The 22,438-nt window shown below is 56.0% G+C and overlaps 7 protein-coding genes across 7 annotated transcripts; 5 read left to right on the top strand and 2 right to left on the bottom strand.

The window, feature by feature from the left end:
• Positions 1 to 175: 175 nt before the first annotated feature.
• Positions 176 to 1,995, bottom strand: B0H18DRAFT_1000615 (26S proteasome subunit P45). The gene is made up of 6 exons (XM_048028230.1): positions 1,922 to 1,995; positions 1,243 to 1,866; positions 907 to 1,193; positions 641 to 856; positions 409 to 586; positions 176 to 357 (listed from the first exon to the last, which is right to left on the bottom strand). The coding sequence occupies exons 1-6, from the start codon at positions 1,922 to 1,924 to the stop codon at positions 310 to 312; spliced, it is 1,356 nt and encodes a 451-aa protein (XP_047894689.1). The 5' UTR covers positions 1,925 to 1,995; the 3' UTR covers positions 176 to 309.
• Positions 1,996 to 2,130: 135 nt separating this feature from the next.
• Positions 2,131 to 3,465, top strand: B0H18DRAFT_874828 (Yip1-domain-containing protein; the record flags this gene model as incomplete). Its single annotated transcript, XM_048040379.1, has 10 exons — positions 2,131 to 2,197; positions 2,260 to 2,476; positions 2,533 to 2,578; positions 2,634 to 2,713; positions 2,760 to 2,823; positions 2,879 to 2,965; positions 3,025 to 3,041; positions 3,097 to 3,233; positions 3,290 to 3,359; positions 3,423 to 3,465. The coding sequence occupies 10 exons, from the start codon at positions 2,131 to 2,133 to the stop codon at positions 3,463 to 3,465; spliced, it is 828 nt and encodes a 275-aa protein (XP_047894688.1).
• Positions 3,466 to 6,285: 2,820 nt separating this feature from the next.
• Positions 6,286 to 7,898, top strand: B0H18DRAFT_253043 (periplasmic binding protein-like II). Its single transcript, XM_048037292.1, has 9 exons — positions 6,286 to 6,399; positions 6,477 to 6,557; positions 6,624 to 6,678; positions 6,760 to 6,849; positions 6,907 to 6,990; positions 7,040 to 7,110; positions 7,181 to 7,293; positions 7,361 to 7,555; positions 7,614 to 7,898. The coding sequence occupies exons 1-9, from the start codon at positions 6,378 to 6,380 to the stop codon at positions 7,776 to 7,778; spliced, it is 876 nt and encodes a 291-aa protein (XP_047894687.1). The 5' UTR covers positions 6,286 to 6,377; the 3' UTR covers positions 7,779 to 7,898.
• A 418-nt stretch (positions 7,899 to 8,316) lies between these two features.
• B0H18DRAFT_1000587 (uncharacterized protein) lies at positions 8,317 to 9,200 on the top strand. Its single transcript, XM_048028229.1, has 2 exons — positions 8,317 to 8,946; positions 9,056 to 9,200. Exons 1-2 carry the CDS (start codon positions 8,402 to 8,404, stop codon positions 9,162 to 9,164), a joined length of 654 nt encoding a protein of 217 aa, XP_047894686.1. The 5' UTR covers positions 8,317 to 8,401; the 3' UTR covers positions 9,165 to 9,200.
• A 3,016-nt stretch (positions 9,201 to 12,216) lies between these two features.
• Positions 12,217 to 13,361, top strand: B0H18DRAFT_252922 (uncharacterized protein). Its single transcript, XM_048037291.1, has 5 exons — positions 12,217 to 12,588; positions 12,643 to 12,877; positions 12,931 to 13,091; positions 13,163 to 13,234; positions 13,291 to 13,361. The coding sequence occupies exons 1-4, from the start codon at positions 12,347 to 12,349 to the stop codon at positions 13,200 to 13,202; spliced, it is 678 nt and encodes a 225-aa protein (XP_047894685.1). The 5' UTR covers positions 12,217 to 12,346; the 3' UTR covers positions 13,203 to 13,234; positions 13,291 to 13,361.
• Positions 13,362 to 14,093: 732 nt separating this feature from the next.
• Positions 14,094 to 16,405, bottom strand: B0H18DRAFT_874832 (uncharacterized protein; the record flags this gene model as incomplete). The annotated part of the gene is made up of 4 exons (XM_048040381.1): positions 14,094 to 14,172; positions 14,233 to 15,158; positions 15,672 to 15,835; positions 15,892 to 16,405. The coding sequence occupies 4 exons, from the start codon at positions 16,403 to 16,405 to the stop codon at positions 14,094 to 14,096; spliced, it is 1,683 nt and encodes a 560-aa protein (XP_047894684.1).
• A 2,361-nt stretch (positions 16,406 to 18,766) lies between these two features.
• Positions 18,767 to 20,370, top strand: B0H18DRAFT_1000571 (uncharacterized protein). Its single transcript, XM_048028228.1, has 5 exons — positions 18,767 to 18,830; positions 18,883 to 18,946; positions 19,005 to 19,244; positions 19,295 to 19,535; positions 19,588 to 20,370. Exons 1-5 carry the CDS (start codon positions 18,807 to 18,809, stop codon positions 20,162 to 20,164), a joined length of 1,146 nt encoding a protein of 381 aa, XP_047894683.1. The 5' UTR covers positions 18,767 to 18,806; the 3' UTR covers positions 20,165 to 20,370.
• The last annotated feature ends 2,068 nt before the right edge of the window (positions 20,371 to 22,438 follow it).

Below are 22,438 nucleotides of genomic sequence, written 5' to 3'. Positions count from 1 at the left end.
CCCACCCGCGTGACGATATCGATAGGATGACAACGAGCAAGTTTGGCACAGTACGACTCCCTGAGGGACTCAGAAAAGACTAAGGAAGCTTGAAGGAAGCGCTTGCAGTTCCACGAAGACACGAGCGCGATTTGCCACAGACGCGATTAGCACGTGACACCAAGCGCGCTCACCCTCCGGGGCCAAATACCACATGGCCAATCTTGCTTCTCGGTAGGTTCATCGAACCTCCATCGATCCACTAACAGCAATATGCAAGGTCCATACGAAAGACAAAAACAGAAGAGACTAGGAGGTAGTACGATACAATCACAGGTAGAGACCCTCTGGTGTGCCCTCATTCTTCCTGTACAACACCTGCAAGGCCATAGTCAGCACTACCCACGTAGCCCACATCGACACACGTACCTTCTCGCGCGCGGATGCAAAGTCGACCTTCGTCACCCGCATCCGTCGTTCTCGCAGGGCCAGCAACCCGGCTTCTGTGCAGACCGCCTTGATATCGGCACCCGACAGGTCGTCCTTTGCAGTGACGAACTCCTCAAGCTCGACATCCTCGGAAAGGCTCATACGTGATGTGTGCAGCCTGGACATGCAACGGTCAGTGTGCTGATACAGAGCACGTAAAGGTAAGACCCACTTGAAGATGTGTCGTTTCGTCTTGATATCAGGTAATGGGAACTCGATCTTCCGGTCGATACGGCCAGGTCGGATGAGTGCAGGGTCCAGCGACTCGATCTTGTTCGTCGCCATGATCACCTTCACGTCTCCTCGTGTGTCGAAACCGTCCAGCTGGTTCAGGAGCTCCAACATGGTCCGTTGAATTTCCCGTTCACCCCCTGACGTCGAGTCGTACCTAGACAAAACATTAACTCGACTGGCAATTTGGTGGCATATCCCACTTACCGCTTGGTGCCGATGGCGTCAATCTCGTCAATGAACACGATACTTGGCGCGTGTTCTTCTGCTACTCGGAACATCTCCCGCACAAGCTTCGGGCCATCACCGAGGTATTTCTGAATGAGTTCCGAGCCCACTACGCGCAGGAAAGTCGCGGATGTCTGGTTCGCCACCGCCTTCGCAAGCAGCGTCTTCCCAGTACCAGGCACACCATAGAGGATGACGCCCTTCGGTGGCTTGATGCCCATCTCCTCGTACAACTCGGGGTGCGTGAGCGGCAGCTCCACAGATTCCTATTACACTGTCAGCTTCCTTTCGGTACGTGTGTCAGCGTCTTCGTACCTTGATCTCCTGAATCTGCTGCTCCAGACCGCCAATGTCCGCATAGCTCTCTGTCGGTGCCTTGTCCAGTTTCATGACGTTGACCATAGGATCCGCGTCATCCTGGAGGACACCGACGACCGCTTGGTTCTTGTGGTGAAGAAGCACCTGGCAACCAGGTTCGAGGAGATCCTTGTCGACAAAGCTCATGATGGAGACATAGTACTCAGGACCTGACGCCGTGCTGATAATTGCATGGTCATCGTCGATTATTTCCTCCAGCGTGCCCACTGCCATCGGGCTGCCACGCAGGTCGTCAACCTTCGTCCTGTCCTCCTCATTCTTCTCCTCTCGCGCTGCCTCCGGTTTGAGGCGTTCTTGGTTCTGAATGAACTCCTCCTCCATCAACAAATAGTCCTTGATGCGCTCCATCTTCAGCAGCCGAAGGCGGCAGCGGGTAGTTGGGTAAACTGCAGGCAGCTTGGACGCTGCGTCGGGGCCGCGTTTTCTCTTCTTCTTGCCAACGCGAGTAGGCAAGGGGGGCTCCCATTTCTTCTTCTGCTGTTCTTGGTTATTCTTCTGGTTCTGGTCGCCTGGCTTTTGGCCCCCAGGGGGCGCACCGGGCAGTCCTGACGGTGTGTTTCCCTGTATCGCACAATGTAAGCACGACTCGGGATGCTTGCTTCAGTTCATCACACACCATCTTACTCGGAAGGCTTGTCTGGCGGGGAATAAGGCAGAAGGTGTAGACGGGAGTGAGCGAGGGAGAGGGACCGCAGGCTGAGCTGAGCAGCGCAAGACGCGACGCGTCAGTGTCTCGCCCACGTGGGAGACATCACGTGGGCCTGTGCGGTGCAGACGCGCCTCCGGTCGCGCTTGAAGTCGCCAGCTTGTCCGCCAACTGGCAGCATGCAGCGACTCGACGACGCAGACGTCCATACCCCTCTCACTTCCACGTCTCAGTTTATTGAGGCAGGTATGTGCAACGCTGCTCGATTATCGCTATGATGCTGAAACATGAGCTCGTGTGCGCACCAGACAACGATGACGACCTGGACGATGAGGCCATCCCCGGATTTACGCATCCCTCGTTAGACACACCCGTGTCCGCGAGTAAGGGCAAAGCACGAGATGACCAGCCAGCCCCTGCGTCTACATACCCTCATAGTCCCGTCTCGGGCATCATAGGCAGCTCAACCGATGGCAACGCGCGACCATCACGAAACACAGTCGGAGGGGTGCAGGTTGAGATGCGGTACGCGAGCAGTCAGAATTGACCGCATTTGAAGATTGAGCTTGCTGTTGTACTAGCAATACAGGACTCGACACGCTTGACGAGCCGATATCCACAACAATTGTCTGTGCGCCAGGCCGGGACACGCCAATCAAGCTAGCTAATGCGCATTTTGCAGGGACGTGACCTACTATCAATTTATACCAAGACTATACAAGTACTCTACCCTCCAAAAGCCGGACACCGAGAGGTCCTCAGGTATGACTGCCGTTTTCCGTAAGTTGCCGTCTCAGATGCGTTGCAGAGATTGGGACCTCTGGGGTCCGCTTGTCATCAGTCTTACCCTCGGAATTCTACTGAGTATCAGGGTCAGTTCATTTGCATGTCTCTGCGTTGCTCGGGTTTCCCATATTGGTTTTACAGGCTGCCCCTGACCAATCCCTTCCCATCTTCACAACCGTCGTCTGCCTTATGACCAGTGGCTCGCTTGTCGTCACAATACAAGCAAAGGTGAGCAAGTGAGTTCCTGTAAGCTGACCCGCAAGCTCATCACTGTGAACGAATCTCAGCTACTGGGTGGCCGAGTGTAAGTCAGCGTTCACGGCGGCACTTCATATAACTCTGATGATCGACATGAACAGTTCTTTCTTCCAAGGGTTGTGCGTGTTCGGGTATTGCGTCGCCCCACTGAACATTGCTGCGCTGGTCTCTGTGTTCGTGCCTCTAGTCTACGTCAGGCTACCTGTGACGTTTGTTGCATGGGCCTGGTGCGTATGGGGTGCGTCACTTACCGCTTTTAACTACACCTGTTTGCCGTGTTGATGCAATCACAAGCGTCTGTGAATTTCCTGGATGGTACGAAGCTCGAAAAGCAAAGGACAATGCTCGCCGTCTACCCCCTGCTGTAAGCTTCGTTGCATCTCTTGGCATCCATTGTACTGATGTGTGTTCCATGATGGATGCGTAGCTTGTTCTATTCTATACTAGCATGGATGATTGTCATCGAATAGTCTCGCGGACTGTGACTAATGTATGCCCTTCTCGGTCCACAATATCGGATGGTAGTATGTGAACATATCGCCCTTCAAGCCGCGCGGGTTCTGGGACATCGCCTTCCTTCAGCAGAGAACGTGGGGACTTCGAGTGGAATTGCGTAGTACTGTCGATGTGTGTTTTGGTTGACGCGCCGCGCATGCATTTTCCCGTGACGGCTCACTGAGCCCACGCTGTGTGTAAGTTTGGTATCTGGCTGCCGCAAATGACCTGATACCTACCATCGACTACGATTATGTTGGCCCACACAAGGCCCGTTATGAACGAGCTTCCGTACCGTGAAGAAGCTTGATATAAGGTTCGATTGACTTCCACCGATGTCGTAAGGCAGTACTTACTGTCATCGCTTCGCCTCTCAGGATCTCATGACCACTAGCACCTAAGGAGGGAGCTCCTCATGGGCGTTCCCACTCTTACGGTAACAGTAGGAAGTTGGCCAGCCACCCGAATCAACGCGTACGCATTATCAAACCATCATCGCCTACTAGTACCAGCTAACCTCTGTCGTCCACAGTCCCCGCTGTAACGAACATTCGAGATGCTTACCGATTGGCTTCCGCTTTCGAAGATGCCAAAAACACACTTACCAGTATGCTTGCCGCAGGCTCTGCTCGACGAGCTCAAACTCCAAGTCGATCCAGACTTCCAGTCCGAGCGATCGGTCATCTTCGGGCGGGACGAGGAGGATGCTAAGGTGTTCCCTATGCGTCATTTGATACTACGACACTACGTTCTCGCACTGGGGGATGCGTATACGACCATCGATGAAACATGGGCTGGTCACAACGACACCGATTGGTCACTCCCGCAGGTCATGCCCAATGGGAGCGAGAGCACATACCTCCACTTCGCCGTCAGGTTCTGTGACGTGCCGTTCGTATACGAATGCATACGTCTGGGTGCCGACGTTAACCACGAGGACGTCAAGGGACAGACACCGCTGTTCTGCGCCATGCAGGAGTTGCATGGGTTCTCATCAGACCTGGCCAAGCGACAGCTGCGCCACAATGGGACCGAGGACGAAAGCCTCGCCATATCCACTATTTCTCGGTTGCGTCACATGGCGAAGATATTGATCGAGCAGCATGCCAATGTCAATCTCGCGCCTTACGAGGACACGTTGCTCTTGCCTTTCTGCATCGCTTGGGTGACTTTGGATTTAGAACTACTCGAGCTGGTGGCGCTCCATGGGGCCCCTCTTGAACTTATTCGGGCCTTGTCTGAGGGCCCGAGTCCCCAGGCGTGCACTTGGGTCGTCGATCCCGCGAAAGCATCAGCTTGCAGGGAGCTGGTGGCGCGATTGGCTCGAGGACGGAACCACCGGCGCGACCACCGCGGAAATGCCCATGCTTCTCGGGGAAGCCACTCTCCGAATGTCACGGATCGGGCGACCACCCATATCCTCCCACATTTGCGTGCATTTGCAGGTCGACGAAGTCATATGCTAACTGCTGCAAACTCAGAAGCGTCGAACTGGTGGAGAGATGGGACGAGGAACGAGGGCGTATGACCGTCACCCAGCGCATGATGGAAGCCGACGGACATACGGCAACCTACTTGCCCTTTGCCACTATGAAGACGCTGATGTCCACAAAATGGCCAGTCACGGGAAAGAAGAAGTCCTCAGAGCTCGTGCTCATGGCCATCGAGCATAACGATGCCGAAAGTAAAGAGAAAGCTGATCCGGCATTCCGGCATGCGGCGACTTCACTTGAATTTCTGCCTATGTCAGTGCCCATGCTGAAGGATTCGTATCCGTCTGACAGATTAATATTCTTCAGGCCCGAGGGAGAATGGACGCCAAAACTCCTAGGCAAGTTTCTCAGCACCGGATGGAATGATCGTGTCGACCAGTACATCGCATCCGGCCAAGACACTCGGAGTGTACCCAAGATCGAACGGGCCGCCAAGCTGGATCCGTTTTTCCAGCCCCTCTGGAAGAGTTGTGAAGCGTCCGGGTGTACGACGATAGAGCGTCCGGGCCTCAAGATGAAACGCTGCCACGGGTGTCAGAGGGTTCGTAGCTTTTGTGGATGTGTGGTTCTACGTTTGCTCACCTCGTAGCGTAGATATATTACTGCGGCGCGCCGTGCCAGAAAGCACATTGGCGGGAGCACAAGGATGCATGCAAGAGAGGAGACCATCCGCTGCAGATGTTGCGATCCCAGAGGATCTACTGGACTATTCTCAACGAGGTCATCAACCCTAGGGAAGAACATAGACTGCTCGAGTAAGTCCATTCTGTCTATATCGCTCTACTGTCCCATCTGCAGTTTCTAAATGTGGCACGCAAACCAGAGACCTTGGTTTGAAGGATCCTGCTGTGTCTGAGGACACACTGATGTGCGCCGGGGCCGCCTGATCGTAGTGAGTGATTGAATGACCGTGCCAAATACGCTCACCCTAACATGCCTTATGCTCTGCACAGGTGGCTGTGCTGTATGAAGGGGTCTAGCGGGGTGTTTTATCAGGACAGTGAGCGATGACGGGGGGCATATAATTCGGATTCCGGGAGGTGCTCGGATTCAGAACGAGAAACAGTGCTCGGACGACCTGTTCTGTATGATTATGTTTGCCTTGGTTAACCAGATTGTAAACCACGGCCGCTTGTATCGTACCTATGAAGTTGTCGTTCGACGGTGGTTGTGTCTCTTGCCGATAATTTACTGTATGAGTGTATCGCGGTGCCAGGCGTTCGAACTCCTGCACGACTGCGGTCGGCCAGTTGATCACGATAGGATGACGTCGTGCGCCTTACATACTCAGATCCTCGATCTATCGACCGTGCTGCGCTCTGACTCTCCGCCACCACCTGGCACGGCTAGGTTCCTAGAACGGTCTTGGCCAGTGTTTGCTCAGACTCATCAACATGCCCCTCAGAGTCGGTTACGGTGAGATAGAGCCGTGTTGGACCTCACAGAGCTGTTTATCTGACTGCAAGTGTTTACGGATCTCATGTGATTGGCAGTTCGGGAACACTTCTCCTCTCCGTTGCTGCAGTACGCCGAGGCAGACGGAGGCAAGACTTTCACGCTTGTAGAGTGCCCAAGTAAGCATGTACCATTGAGTCTGCCATCATGCTGGGACGCACCCTAACTTTACGTCTACGACTCAGGCGGGACTGGTCAGGTCATCACACGTTTGACCAACGACGAGATCGACGTTGCGGTGTGAGTGCAGCACCCGGGGTCGCGACTTCACTGACCATTCTGTGTGGTGCATGTCATCTTTACGATCATGGCGCACGCTAGTGCATTGACAGACCCTCTAATTTCTGGCATAGCCAGAGGGTCGCAGCACTACAAGCTCGTGGGCAGCTACGTCACGACGCCGCTAAATTGGTGCGTTTCCCTCCGGCAAACAGACTCACTGGTGCGCGGGGACTTATATCCGCGTAGGGCCGTCATCACCGGGAAGGACACCCAGTACAAGGGAATTCCGGATCTGCAGGGAACGTCCATCGGCATCTCGAGATACGGAAGGTTGGCTCGCCTTTCATTCGTCTGAGAACGTCCGGCTCATGGATATCAGTGGGAGCCAGACCATGGCGTACGTCATGGCCCTTCAACAGGACTGGCCGACGGACAAGATGCAGTTCCAAGGTGAGTATTGAAGACCCAGAATCCGGACGCGATGTCTAGGAACGTGCGCTGACAAAGCCTGAGCGCGCAGTGAACAATGATATCCGCGGCCTCATCAGCTCGGTCAACGATGGCACGACCAGCGCATTCATGTGGGAGTGGTTCACCACCAAGCCCTTCGTCGACGCCGGCGAGGCGCGCTTCGTACGTGTCCACACTGCGCTTTACATTCCATGCATCGCAGTTGAGTTAACATTGGGTAATGCGATAGATTGGATCTGTGCCAACTCCCTGGCCCTCCTGGTTGATCGCCGCGCACCCCACGCGAGCCTCGTCGGAAGCTCTGCGCACGTTCCTAGACACCCTGACCATCTACGTCCGCACGTTCGACGACCCCGCCCAGCGTGAGGCTGCGGACGTCGAGTTTATCAAGGACAAGTTTAGGTACCCGGAGGAGGACGTCAAGGTCCGTCAGCACACCCGTGTATCCCAGCTCCCATCAGTTGACCGTAGAGAATCTATAGGCCTGGCTGAAGACCGTTGCATGGTCACACGACTGCGGCAGCATCCCGACGGAAGTGATCACGAACACTCTCGATGTGCTCACCAAGACAGGCTTCATCAACAGCCCCGGGAGCGGCTTCGACGTCGCACAGTTCGTCAACACCGACGTCGCCAGGCTCGCGTGAACATCCACACCACCGGGAATAGGCGGAATCTACTATGTACTAGTACAGCAGGGAGACAATATGAGAATTTACCGCTGAGGCCTGTATCCCTAGCAAGGTCGTGGTGAAGTATGTAGATGGTGTAGCGATATAGAATTGGTACAAGTTAGCACGCATATAGTGAGTAAGCGGATGGCAGACAGATGCTCATGAGTCCGGGAGGTAAGCTCTATAGCTACTAGTAGGTACGTACTACAGCAATGCGAGCAGCAATGCCGTTCAAGGCCAGCATGGGGACAGAGCCATTACTAGTGTTCGTTGACCGTCCGCATCCGTGCCAATTGCTGGGCGCCTCTTTAGGGCGGTGCTCCTTCCTGCTTCTTCCCGCCAAGTGCTGGTATCTTTGTTCGCTGCGCTCCTGCTTCCCCGGCCTCTCGAATATATCGAAAGCAATTATGCCAGTGGACCGACACGTGAAGACCTCTGGGCACAGGCACTGTGCTACTGTCAGCACCAGGGCCACGGCGAGGAGGAAGAACATGAAGGTGGCGGCGGCGGCGGAGGAGGAGGAGGAGGAGGAGGAGGAGGAGGAGGAGGGAGGGAATGGTGTAAAGTACATTACACCCGAGGAGTTCGAGACCGTCATGAAAACGTTGGATGAGTACATCGCGACGTTCCCCAAGGCCCGGACGGGATTCATCATGCGCCAGCAGGCATCGGATGCCTCTGACTGGATGTCTGTGCTCGGGCCAACTGGAGACCACCGCTGGGTCGACCTCATGGACGACAAGGGCAAGTACAAGGCGCGTCTGTCTCTGCGCTACGATGAGGGCATACGCTTGATGAATCGGTACACGACGTGGTTTGGCTACATTGTCTACACCATCGATAGGGTCCTCAAATCAACCCCCTCGCCATGGGGGAATGAGAGGCCTGACGCGATTCCCGAGAACAGTGACCCATGGCACTTTCAAGACAGGGAGGCCTGGAGTGGCAATGCTATACGGATGATCCGCAGCAAGGTCATTAAATGGGAGGCGGAGCAGCTCAAGTGCAAATCAGGGAAAGGCTGCAAGCTAAATCCCTGGCTCCATATCTGGCTTGTTGCGGTCCATTGCGACCCCGGGGACTACACTGGTGGTGGTGTCGAGAAGTTCAGGCCTCATCTCAGAGAAGACCCTACTGGTATGTATGTCAGATGTTTCCATGCCATCATGCTCGCTAATAACAGCTATCAGCCTATGATTGGAAGGCATGGGCTGACAGGAATGGCCGCAATTCACTCTATGGGGATCCAGTGTTCGGGAGGAGAAGGGCTGGGAAGCATTGAACATGTCGATGAAGGACTATGCTGTCACAGTGCAACAAGCGGTACGTTTTTCACAATTACATACCGTGCTGCGCTGAATGGTGTACTGCAGCTGGAGTTCGCAGAGAAGTGGCAGACTGAACAGAACAAAGCGAAGGAGGCAAAGGGTGCAATGAAACCAGCCAGGGTATGTACTGCTTTGTGCGGATTTATAATTGCTCTCACCGCGTGGTGAAGGGTTCCAAAAAGGGCCCTACAAAAGCAGCGTCGTCTCGTGCGTCGTCCATCCTCAGCGAGGCCGACAGTACTGGCGAGGACAATACGGAGGTAGGTCTCAGCGCGGGTGTCTCTTCGGCCCGAGAGCACTCCAGGCATCTTGCGGTACGTACCTCTGCTGTGGTAGGCTGTCGTCCCGTCGCTGCGCCTATTTGCACCGTGTCTCATCAAATCCAGCTGTCTCACCAGCCGTCTCAGCATGTCGCGTCTCACGCTCCGACTACGGTATCTGTTGGCCCATAGTTCCACTGTCTGATGTCCTCTGACAACGTCCTCAATGTCCGCAGCATGCTGGCGACAATTCCGATTCCATGTCCACCGGGTCGAGCTCAGAAGATGAGGATGAGCTCACTGGCTCTACTGGCGTACGTACACTGAACCTATGTGTGCTATGTAGCTGACATGTTTTGCTGGCCCGTACCAAGTCGGACAGTGATCTCAGCCCGTGATCTCTGAGGACTGCGTGTGTGTTGTACGATGTGTCGTACCCGCTGTAAGCAGTGTCATGAACATGTATGCTGCCGCAAAGCATAATCCCATGTTGGATATATACGTCTGGCAGACGCTCTTCTGAGGTATTCGATTAACACAGCAGGAGCCTTTCGGCAACATCCAACGTCCCTCCCATACCCAATAGTCGACCAGTTCAAATTGTATACATTCTCCAGCGAATACAAGACGCAAAAGCTCAAGTTGTGCAAAATTCGCGATGAAGTCGCTGTCCCCAAGTTCCTTAATGATAAAACTACGAGTTGCATGCCCAGTGAAAACCTGCCAGCACGTTTTGCTACGGTTACGGGCGATCTGTTTTGATCAAGCTTACGAGCTGAGTAGACTGCTCTTCGTCGTCGGCCTAAACATGTTGAGTCTGTACGCGTCTGATTCGACTGCAGCAGTGCGGCGCTCGCAAGGGCGCCCATCGTAGTACGAGGGTGACTAGTGAGTCACTTCCCTGTTGCTGCCTTTGGGTTAGTGCCGATGAGACTGATTATACCTTTGCCTTAGCCTTCATTGGATGAGTGAAGAAGCAAGTCGAGTTCAACGTAGCGGTGATCAGGAAATATGTATACAGCTCGATTCTTTGACTCTCACGACATCGCCAGCCTAAATTACCGTGCCCAATTCATGACAAGCTACCTTCCTGCCTTACTAGTCTCCGTCGAACACTCCGCCGCCCCCGTTTTCCACCCTGCAAGACGGCCAGGTCAACTCTACCTCTCCCCGTCATGGCGAAGCATGACCCGCCAAAACGTGGATGCGATTTTCGAGAACGCGAGCTGTCGGATGACCTGTAGGCAGGTAAACACGCTAGAGGGCATCAGTGCTCGAGGTCGCCAGCTTGTCCCCCAACTGGCAGCATGCAGCGACTCCACGACCCCTCTCAATTCCACATCTCAGCTCATTGAGGCCGGTATGTGGCACGATTATTCAACGTTTATTATGCCGCTGAGACGTGAGTTCCGCGTCGTGTGCACCGCAGACATCGATAACGACCTGGACGATGGGGCCATCATCGGTGTTACACACACCTCGTTAGGCACGCCCGTGTCCGCAAATGAGGGCAAAGCGCGAGATGATCAGCCAGCTCCTGTGGGTATGTACCTCTAGAGTCGTTTGGTACTGTATAGTCGATGTTTCGGTTGACGCGCCGCACATGCACTTTCTCGTGACAGCTCACTGAGCCCACGCCGTGTATGAATCAGGATTTGCCAGACGCAATTGACTGGATCTGCTCCCTATTATCACATAACTATGATTATGTTGGCCCGCTATAAAACGAACTTCCATACCGTCAAGAAGCTTGATATAAGGTTCGATTGACTTGTGCCGATGTCGTGAGGCAGTACTTATTATAATTGATTCGTCTCTCAGGATCTCATGACCACTGGCACCTAAGGAGGGAACTCCTCACGGAAGTTCCCACTGTTACGGTGGCAGTAGGAAGTTGGCCCGCCGCTGGAACTCAACGCGTACGCATTATCAAACCATCATCGCACACCAGTCACAACCTCTGTCGTCCCATGTCTTCGCTGCAGGGACTATCCGGGATCAACACCGATCGGCTTCCACTTTCAATTATGCCGAAAACAAACTTACCAGTATGCTTGCCGCAGGCTCTGCTCGACGAACTCAAACTCCAAGTCGATCCAGACTTCTACTGCGAGGAAACGGTCATCTTCTGGCACGACACCAGGGTGCTACCTATGCGTCACTTGATACTACGACACTACGTTCTCGCACTGGGGGATGCGTATACTACAATCGATGAAACATGGGCTGGTCACAACGACACCGATTGGTCCCTCCCGCAGATCATGCCCAACGGGAGCGGGAGCACATACCTCCACCTCGCGGTGCGGATTTATGACGTGGCATTCGTATACGAATGCATACGTCTTGGGGCCGACGTCAACCGTAGGGACGTCAAGGGGCAGACACCGCTGTACTGCGTCATGAATGAGCTGGGTGGGTTCTCACTCGATCTGGCCAAGCGACAGCTGCGCCACGGTGGCATCGAGGACGAAAGCCTCGCCATATCCACTATGTCCCGGTTGCGATACATGGCGAAGATTCTAGTCGAGCAGCACGCCGATGTCAATCTCGCCCCTTACAAGGAGCCGTCGCTCCTTCCTTTCGTCGTCGCTTTAGCAAGTCTAGACTTAGAACTACTCGAGCTATTTGCTCTCCACGGGGCCGCTCCTCAACTTATTCAGGCTCTCGCCAAAGGCCCAAGTCCCCAGACTGAAATGTTCGAGATGTTCGATACTTGGGCAATCGATCCCGCGAGAGTATCAGCTTGCAGAGAGCTGGTAGCGCTATTGGCCTCGAGGACGGAACCACCGGCGCGACCACCGCGGAAATGCCCATGCTTCTCGGGGAAGCCACTCTCCGAATGTCACGGATCGGGCGACCACCCATATCCTCCCACATTTGCGTGCATTTGCAGGTCGACGAAGACATATGCTAACTGCTGCAAACTCAGAAGCGTCGAACTGGTGGAGAGATGGGACGAGGAACGAGGGCGTATGACCGTCACCCAGCGCATGATGGAAGCCGACGGACATACGGCAACCTACTTACCCTTTGCTACTATGGAGACGCTGATGTCCACAAATGGCCAGACACGGGAAAGAAGAGGTCCTGGGAGCTCGTGCTCATGGCCATCGAGCATAACGATGCCGAAAGTAAAGAGAAAGCTGATCCGGCATTCCGGCATGCGGCGACTTCACTTGAATTTCTGCCTATGTCAGTGCCCATGCTGAAGAATTTGTATTCGTCTGACAGATTAGTATTTCTCAGGCCCGAGGGAGAATGGACGCCGAAACCCCTAGGCAAGTTTCTCAGCACCGGATGGAATGATCGTGTCGACCAGTACATCGCATCCGGCCAAGACACTCGGAGTGTATCCAAGATCGAACAGGCCGCCAAGCTGGATCCGTTTTTCCTGCCCCTCTGGAAGCGATGTGAAGCGTCCGGGCGTACAACGATAGAGCGTCCGGGGCTCAAAATGAAACGCTGTCACGGGTGTCAGAAAGTTCGTAGTTCTCAGGGATATGTGGTTTTATGTTTGCTCATGTGATTGCGTAGATATATTACTGCGGCGCGCCGTGCCAGAAAGCACATTGGAGAGAGCACAAGGATGCATGCAAGAGAGGGGACCATCCGCTGCAGATGTTGCGATCGCAGAGGATCTACTCGACTATTCTCAATGAGGTCATCAAGCCTGCGGAAGAACGTAGATGGCTCGAGTACGTCCATCGTATTCATACCGGTGTTCGAATGTCTCATTTGCACTTCCTGTTTGTTGCGCGCAAACCAGAGAACGTAGTGCGGAGGATCCCAATGTGTCAGAGGACTGACTGATGTGCGAGGCCGCCTGATCCACGTCGTCGTGAGTCACAAACGTTGCAGAGATGCTCACCGTACCATGTCTTACGCTCTGCATAGGTAGATTAGCGGAAGGTGCGGGGAGGTGCGAGCTCTCAGAACGAGAACAGTGCTCCGAGTTGGATGACTTGTTCCTGTACGATTATTTCAAGGAGAAGTTTGGGTATCCGAAGGAGGACGGCAATCTCTGCGCACCCGTGCATCCCAGCTCCCATTATGTTGACCGTGAGGATCTACCAGGCCGCCGGGCTGAATACCGTCGCATGGTCTGCAGCATCCCTACAGAAGTGATCACCAATACTCGACGTGCTCACCAAGACAGGTTTCACCCACAGCCCCGGCGGCAGCTTCGACGTCACCAAACTCGCGTGAACCACCCCACCACCCGGGCGGAGCGTGAATAGGTAGAATCTACTATGTATTACAGCAGGGAGACCGTAGTATGAGTGAGTATGTACCGCCGAGGCCTGTATCCTAGCAAGGTCGTGGTAGAAGTACGTAGATGGTCTTTTGATGTGTAGCGATATAGAGGTGGAGGCACGCATAGTGAGTGGGCGAGCAGACAGATGTTCCTACAGCGTGACAGGTCCATCAAGCGTCCGTGGGGTAAGCTAGATACTACAGAGATGCGCGGGCAGTGGGGGTAGAGGCATTATGTGGGCGTGCGCGGCAAGTGTCAGTGGTAGGTCAACAGTGCGTAGCAGCAGAGAATAGGAAGGGTGGCTCAAGAGACCGCGAGGGTATACCGATAGCGTCTGATGGAGTCTAGGAATGTAGGGGGGCAGTAAAGCAGTGGGCTGTAGCGTAGTGCGGGGAGCGCGTCTCGGACCTTTTCTAGGGTTCGTGTACCCATCAGTGTCTGTTCAGTGCGTCACAGATATCCGGTCGCCGTCGCACGAGCCCGCCGACTCGCTCGCCTCGTCGACGTTCGGGATCAACGACCTAAACACGCCACGCCCATCAGCCCCGCACCAAGCGCACACCACGAACGTCGACACTCACTTCATCCACAGCCGTCCGTTGCCCGACTTGTCCCGGACGACCTCCCACTTGCCACTCCGCGTCAGGCCCGAGCCGTCCGGGCCGTCGCTCAGCGCGTCCAGCAGGCTCTGCCGGCCCTCCCGCGTGCCCTCGCCCTCGAGCATCCACTCGCCCTGCCAGCCCCGCCCGAGCCCCGCGCCGCCGTCCGTGCCCGGGCCGACGTACGGCAGCCGCGCGATCCACACGAACTTGCGCACGACCGCGTAGCCCTGCGGCGAGTGCGGGCTGCGCACGCGCGCAGGCACGTGGGTCAGCGTGAGCTGCACGTCCGCGTGGCTGAGCGCGCGCGAATGTGCGTCGGGCCGGAGGCCGCGCGGGAGCGCGGGGAGGGAGAGGACGTAGTGCGGGTTGGACCACGGCGGGAGGATGTGCGCGTAGTAGAACGGCGACGGCAGCGAGAGCGGGTCTTCGAGCGGGGGCGGGGCGGGCGGCGCGTACGGCGCGAGCCCCGCGCCGTCGAAGAGGAGCCACTCCTGCTTCGGCTCTCCATCGCCGTCCCCGTCCGCGTGCTCTGTGACGGGTGGAACGTACCCGAAGTTGCAGACGACGTCCCCGACGGAGAGGTGCTCCCACAGGCCCGCGTCTACGAGCTGTTCCTCGCACGCCGCGACCGCGTTGTCGTCAAGGACAGTACACGGCACGAACGTGCGGAGGACAGGCGCGCGGGTGCGCGACGTCGCGAGGTAGAGGTCATGCGGTGATGTCCCTCTCGGGACTGCAACGGTAGGCGGCGGAGGGGGCAGCGGTCTTGACTCCCTAGAGCTCGCGCGGGGCGAGAACGAGCTGTCCCCCGACGCGGACGGCTCCGTCTGGCTCCTGCTACTCGGCGGGCTGAGGAGGCTTGACTCGCTGGAGAACGTCGTTGACGTGAAGCGCCGCTTCGGCGCCTTGAGGTCGTCCTCGGACACGGATGACACGCCCATGCGGTGCTGCTGCTGGTCCCAGGCACGCGGTGGGGACCGGTGCATCTGGTACGACGTGCGGGTCGCCCAGCCTTTCACGTACTGACTCGCAATCGGCTCCGCGGCGGGCGGGGGTGGAGGCACCTTCGGTCCGCTGAACAGCGACTTGCGCGACACCTTGCCTTTGCGCGCTGGTCGGCTGCCGCGCCCCAGCAACGCGTGGAAGTCGCCGGACGCTCGTGCGGGGCTGAGCGAGAGCGCGCGAGTAGCTGGTTTCCCGGTTTCTGAGAACTGCGTCGCTGTGCGCCTGTGGCCTAGTGCGGCGCTGGGCAGTGTCTCGGTGGAGCCTTGGTGGCCTGGTTCGCTGTAGGCCAGTGGGGCGGGAAAGACGAGTTCGCGCATGCCCGCGAACTGCGGTACTCTCGTACCCTGTGGCGAGAGCAAGTTCAGGTTGTCGTCAAAGTCGTCGGCTAGGGGAGACGTTGGAGCGCTGTGGACCAGTGCCTGCAAGAACAGCACCAAGCGGGAGTGAGCCTGGGTGAGCGCGACGTATCGCTCCGTGGCCCGGTAGAGCTCGAACTGGTCTGCATTCTGCGACAAGCGGCTGAGGATGGACAGGGAGAGCATCGGGTACTTGTGCAGCGGAACGAACTGCGATTGGACTAGGATCGCGGATCATGAGGGTCTCGGAGATGGAGAGGACGATGTAGAAACGCACCGAGGAGTGTGAGGTCATGGAAGTCGACCTTGACCTCGCGGACCTGCGTCATGTCTGCAGATTGCACAGCGACGCTGTATCCGGGGACGTAGAACGAAAGCAGCGCCTCTCTGCATTCGGGATTGCGCAGCAAGCCGTGTCTGAGCTCCCGGCACGTACTGATGAGCGCATGTATGTCTCCCCAGCTCGAGACGTCGAGCAGAGAAGCGAGGACGCGGGGCTGCTTGAAGACGCGGCTGAGAGCACGGCGCGAGGCGAAAGACGGCGATGTGAGGGAGAGAGGACGAAACCGCGATGGCCCTGCCTCGGGTGACTTGGCAAGCCTCCTCGATGATATTATGCTGGGCCCAGGTGACGCGGCGCGGACGACCACTGAGTCCTTTGAGGGTATGGGAGGTGGCGGGAGAGGCCGTTCTCTGCCTTTCGGAGAGATCGGGGGGAGGCTGCGGTTTGTCGGACTGGAGGGGGATGGAGGGGGCGGGGAGGACGGGTGGAGGCGGATGTCGCTGGGCATGGCCATGGCACGAAGGACCGCCGTGGCCATTGCGGTGGACGAGGGGCGGAGGAGGGAGAATGCGCACAGCTGACTTTTCGACCGGACTCGGGGCAGCCCTCGGCATGGCCTTGCCGTCTGTATAATTAGCCCCGTTTTTACCGCGCATCCCCGCAGCCACCTCCGCCTCGGCTACCAGCGCTGAGCTCATCGCCCCCAACGCTCGCAACATCGTTCGTCACTGCACGACGAGACCAAGGACGAGAATGGCGGTGAGCAAGACGGAAGCGAGCAGCACACGTCGCGGGAGATAGCCAGAGACAGGCTCTAGAGAAGCACGGAAATCATATCGCGCGAAGCCCTGCCACCGATCGAGCATCTCTCGGTACCTGCATCTCCGTGTCTATGTTTCTTTCACCTCCTTCGTCGCCCACCTCACATTCTCGAGGACGACGCGGTCGTTGTCTGTAGATTCCAAGTCCCCGACCACGTCCGACCACGCGCCGCAATCAGCAGGTCAATGTGCGTCTTCCGTTCACGAAGCTCCGCTTCGGCGCTCTCGAATCCGAAGCATTACGTAGCTTCCTTGACACCCGCGCGCGCTCCTTTAGCCTTTCCTCCGGCCTTCCTCGGCATCGTCCCGCCCGCCACCTGCTTGTTGCAGACGTGTGGCGCACCGGCCAACGACTAGTAACTTACTGTGCTCTGGACGCTTGTCACGGTCTGTGAGCCTCAAGGGCCCATCCGAAGGTCGTGGCAACTGTGCAAGCTCTCAAGCACTCAATGGATATCCATGATACTCTGGCCGCGCTTGGAAGACAGCCAAAAATACGACAAAGATCCCAGGAAGCAGGTACCGTCTCACGTAGCTAATGCGTAGCTTGCAAAGGCCAATGAAAGCGCGTCTCAGCAAGTCTCACGCACTGCTTTCTGTTCGGACTAGCGTGTACCACTGTGCAATTTGTGCGCGAGAAGGGAGCCGAGTCTTCACGGAGGTGTGTGTTGCCCTTGCAGACGACACGCAGCTATGCAAGCGTCGGCTGGTCGGCATGAACAACGATTGTACTGCAACAGGAATTGCTGCGCACGGCGCAGTACGAACCTAATGGGGAGGCCGATCTATGTCCAACACTGTTTCAGGCAGTTCCGCCGCGCCAATCGAATGGCAGGAGGACCAAACGTTGCCTCGGTTCGCCGTGACTCGGTGTGGTTCAAGTTGGACACACACGAAGCTCTGGGGAGATCCGACGCATGAGACACCGAGTTTCGTGCGCACTGTCGGCGCAACCCATTCGATGCGTGCTGTCAGTTTCTTGATTACCTCCCATACAGCGCCGTTGCCGGTGTATAGACCCTGTATCGGACCCATCGGCGAGCTTGACGCCCCATGTCGCTGAATCGGATGTACTGTATGTGCGGTATGGTGGTTGTGATTGCAGTGCAACTGCCCCACCGATTCCTGTGCTTTGCGGTTCTGACCGGTGCTCCGGTCTTTCGTGTAGCGGCGCATACTCGGACTTCACAGAAGACCTACTTATCGATATGGGCCGACGATGAGGGGATGAGCGCACTGGATGACGAGCGGTGAGCTCACTTCTGATTGAACGTCGTGATCATTTCTAGCGTACTGAGTACCGTCCCGCATCAAACGACTGGCACTCACCCGTCGAATCGCAGGACACCGCGTTGCCCACCGTCTTTCTGCCCAACGGTATTCTGTAACCGGCATGAGTGCGAACTGTTCTCGTGCACTAGTAGTGGCAAGCTCCCGCGTGTAGAGTCGAACTTGCATACGATGGTTGAGAAACTAGCAGAATACATATATCAAAGCTCGTCCGCTGATCGGAGTTCCAGGCAGGTGTTATTCCTGGCTAACTTGTTTTTGATCCTAGCAAGTCTCTTAAGCCTCTGGACTGGAATGCGCAGGGGTAGGAGGCAGCTTCGTATAAACTTATGGACATGCTGCCAATGATGTGAAATGTCCGATGTCGGGTGGAGATACGGTACCTCAATTAGAACCAAGTCATACGTTGGCCGCTGCTCATATACGCCCACAGAGTCATAATGTCCAACATTCCCCTCCAGCTCCCGCTGAAATGTCACGTCCAGTCCATCCTGGCAAAGCTTGGCCGGGGAATAATTGCGCATAAAACACGAGCCGCATATGTGCATTGGCTTATGCCGATACCCTCAAGTAAGAAGCGCTGCAAGGCTAAGGGTAACAAAAGCAGGGTGTCGAGTTTAAACATATAAATGCCCGACCGCCGTGGCACCTCCGAGGCTGCCAACCACGACGCCTTCCAAATGGAGAGCTAATGTCGGGTGTCACGGTGGAGTCACGGTCACGCGTAGCTTAGTAGCGACTTCGGGCGCCTCGTGCACCTCATACTTGCCACTGCTCTCTTGTACCGGCACGGCAGCCATGTCGACGTCGAATAAAATGGATGTAAGGCAATTCTTGCTGTATTCTTGAGCAGACGGGACTCACGGCCCTCGAGGATTTGGAGCGTGCGATCTTCGGCGGGGAGTCCGACGACGAGTTGTCCGCACCGGAGGAGGATGGTAAGTGCCTCTCACCTCAGGCCTCAGCTCATATGCTCACTTCCGGCGCACGCACTAGATGTCCCGCAAAAACGTGCAAAGCGGGCGTCGCCGATGGGCGATGAGGAAGAGTCGTCAGCGGACTCCGGCGACGAATACGTACAGGAGCGGCGCGCACCGAAGGCCAAGGCCAAGGCGCCGCGGAGGAGGCGGAGGACGGACGCTGGTGAGGACGGGGAGTCGAGGCCGAAGCAACGGAAGAGGAAGCGAAAGCAGCAGCTGGGGGACATCGACCTGAGCCAGCTGCCGCCTGAGCAGGGTACGTCTGCCCTCGACGCTGAAATGGAATCCGCTGACGCGCCGCTGCAGCTAACAAGGTGAAGCTGGACATGCAGATTGAGGCCATCCTGAAGCCGAAGAAGGCGTCGCGGCCAAAACGGAAGAGAAAGGACGAGGATGACGTGCTGGACCGAGTGGCGGACGAAGAGGTCTCGCGGCTCCGGGAGGCGATGATAGCGGCTGCCCAAGACGACGAGCAGGCGAACAGGGAGAAGCTCCCCGCTATGGCTAAGCTAAGGCTCCTGCCGCAAGTGATGGAGGTACTGCGAAAGTGTGTCTTGTATCTGGACTACGGTGTTCACGCTCTGACGTCGTTTTACAAGGAATTCGCTTGCAGAGTCTATTGCAGATAACAATTTACTCGAGGGTGTGCGGAAATGGTTAGATCCTTTGCCTGACCGCTCCCTCCCGGCCCTCGACATCCAAAGGGAGTTCTTCCCCATCCTCAAGAAGATGGAATTCATCGACACGAGCGTGCTGAAAGAGTCCGGCATCGGCCGTGTCATCGTTTTCTATACAAAAAGCAAGCGTGTCACCCCCGACATTCAACGCCTCGCACACGACCTTGTCTCTACCTGGTCGCGACCGATCATCAAGCGCAGCGCGTCCTACCGCGACCGTATCGTCCCGACCGCGCAGATCGGCGACGGCGATGCTGCCTCGCGCGGGCCAGAGCGGCTCAACACGATTCTCGCGCGGGCGAAGGAGAGCGATAAGAACCGCGTGCGGAAGAACGCGGTCATGATCCCGCAGCGCGAGCTGGGCAGCTACACCGTGGCGCCGCGCTCGAACGTGGGCCTCTCCAAGGGCAGCATGAGCGTCGACGTGGATATCGAGCGGCGGAAGAAGAACGCGGAGCGGCTGAGGACGCTGACGAGGAAGATCCAGACGAAGTCGTGAGCACGGAGCTGTCATTCCTCGTCCCTTGTTCTGCATTCTGTTCCCTTGTATTTTTTCTTACGTCCTTATCTATATTCTTTATGTTCATTGGACTTATGTGCTGTGGTCTTGTGTGTGCCCCCTTGTACTTTCTGGGTATGCAACCGCAAACTGCCGTATCGATTGCAATCGAGCGCCGTGTCCAGTCTTAAAGCTTAACTATCGGCCGTCCTCTAGGTGCTCCCACCCATGCAGCCAGTATGTGTCTGTCTTGTTATGTGTCTGTGTCTTGTTCTGAATGTTGCGCCTTGGGGATCTGGCGACATAGCGGCGGAGGGGCCGTTCCCAGATTGCTCATTAACTACGCGTATTCAGACTCTTCTCCAGAATCATTCTACTCGCGAATAAACCCGTCGACAGGAGCACGAAGGCAGCGCACCCAAGGCGAGTCTTACCGCCGTTCATCATTACATAGCATCTAACGAATTGTACTGCCGACAGGAAGTCGACGCGAAAGAAAAATTTGTCGGTCTTTTGCTTCCTGAGCATCCGGCGACATTTTGCCTTGTCACTCACCTTCACATCGTCTCCTAGCGACATTCACGCCCGCGATCAGGTGCTCAGTGTGAGGATAGTCAAAAGGAAATCATGGTACGAGAATTCCTTGGTAGCTTGCGATTCGAATTTCCCCTTCCCCCGTTATTTCGGCCTGTAGAGTTATAATTTCGTGGGCGATGCAGTTGGCCTACCAATGGAGCGGCCACCTCCACAGTTGTGTGCTTTCTCGTACGCCCTCCTGCCGGAATTAAACGCTGCGCCTTACTGACCTGGCGAATTGTAGTGTCGAGTCAAGCGCTATAGAAGGCTCCCTGCCTCTCGATAGGCGCATGAGTATATCCGGGGTTTCAATGCGTCATGTTGGAGATCTGTCTCGTTGAGCCTCGAGCATGGCCCTCTGCCGCGGATGGCATGAAGTCTCACTGCAAAGATATCATGATTTCCCCAGGCAGAAAAGGCTTCAAAAGTGAAAAGAATTCCCCACGGTTTTCCCACGACATAGACGTATCTCGCTGGAAAGACGTCGAAAGACGCCTTTCCCGGCGGACAACAGTCCTTCAAGCCTTTTCTATGCCGATAATGGTGCCCTATGGTCCACTTTCCCTGCCCACGTAGGCATTGTGAAAGAGCTTTCACGTCGCCACAACCTTTGCATGTGGAGCAAACGATGGTTTCTTTGTAGTGTCTCGTATGTGTAATTCCGCCTTCTTGTCGGCGCTGGGAAGCTGATCGACTGGCGATTGCGGCAGGAATATGAAATATTGGCTGCGGTAGTTGCTCACCGCCGGGTATGCCAGAGACTCGGACGTCCATGCGCTTCTCTTGGTTTTTCCTCTGTGGCCTAATTTTCGACCTTTGTAGATAAAGCTGACGTCCGTTCGTTCTCGCTTCCTAGAGGGAACGACGGCGCCCGACGTCTAGCAGGTCTACAAGCTAGCGCGCGAAGTTGATTGCGTTCGGTTCAACTGTCCATGGATACCAGGATGCTTCCCTTGTGCTTCCCCGCAACAAATGCAAGCTGGTAATACAAATTGGTGGAGTCGGTTGATACATGACTAGGACTACCGGCCTCATAAGTCTGTAGCAAGCATGCTGTCTATGTATCAGACGCGTTCTATTGAAAGGAGACCGCGAAAGCGTGGTGTGCAGCCAGTCAGAATCGGATCAGACGCAGCACCATTCGGCCTCGTTCCATCCCAGTCATTACATATGTGGGTATCCTTACAGGGTGCCTTTCATTTCCTTCATGTATTCCATACGCAAATAGCATGCTTGTATCAGTAATTATCCAGTCTCGGGAGACGGCGGGTTACCTGTATGTCATTATGAATCCGAAAGCGTGCGGTTAAACTCAAGTTGAACTCCGTGAGTAATACATAACCTGATAACTCGACTCCGAAGGCGGACGGACTCCGCGCAAGCACCGAAGATTCGGCCGGCTGCGTTGCGCTGTGCACAGGACCCACTCAGATATCTGATCAGGTGTGCGCGTCCATGACATCCTTTCCACTCCTTCTTGCCGAACATGATGATGGTGGCGCAAGCATCCTTTCGCTCCCGTTCTACACCCCTCGCCCTCACTGCTCAGCCCAGCGCTCAGACGACAGTTCGCACCTCTTCCTCTCACTTGCCATGCCCTAGGGGTGGAGAATGGTAATTCTCTCGATGCACACGATGTATCCCTCCAGAGTCTCATATGCTCGTGTCGTCCGCGTCGACAATGGATTGTGAGCTTCA

The sequence above is a fragment of the Fomitopsis serialis genome, assembly GCF_022376445.1.
Source record: "Fomitopsis serialis strain Sig1Antser10 chromosome Unknown B0H18scaffold_24, whole genome shotgun sequence".
NCBI lineage: Eukaryota > Fungi > Basidiomycota > Agaricomycetes > Polyporales > Fomitopsidaceae > Fomitopsis > Fomitopsis serialis.
Note: the sequence above shows the minus strand (reverse complement) of the source record. Positions and strands in the feature narration are given on the sequence as shown.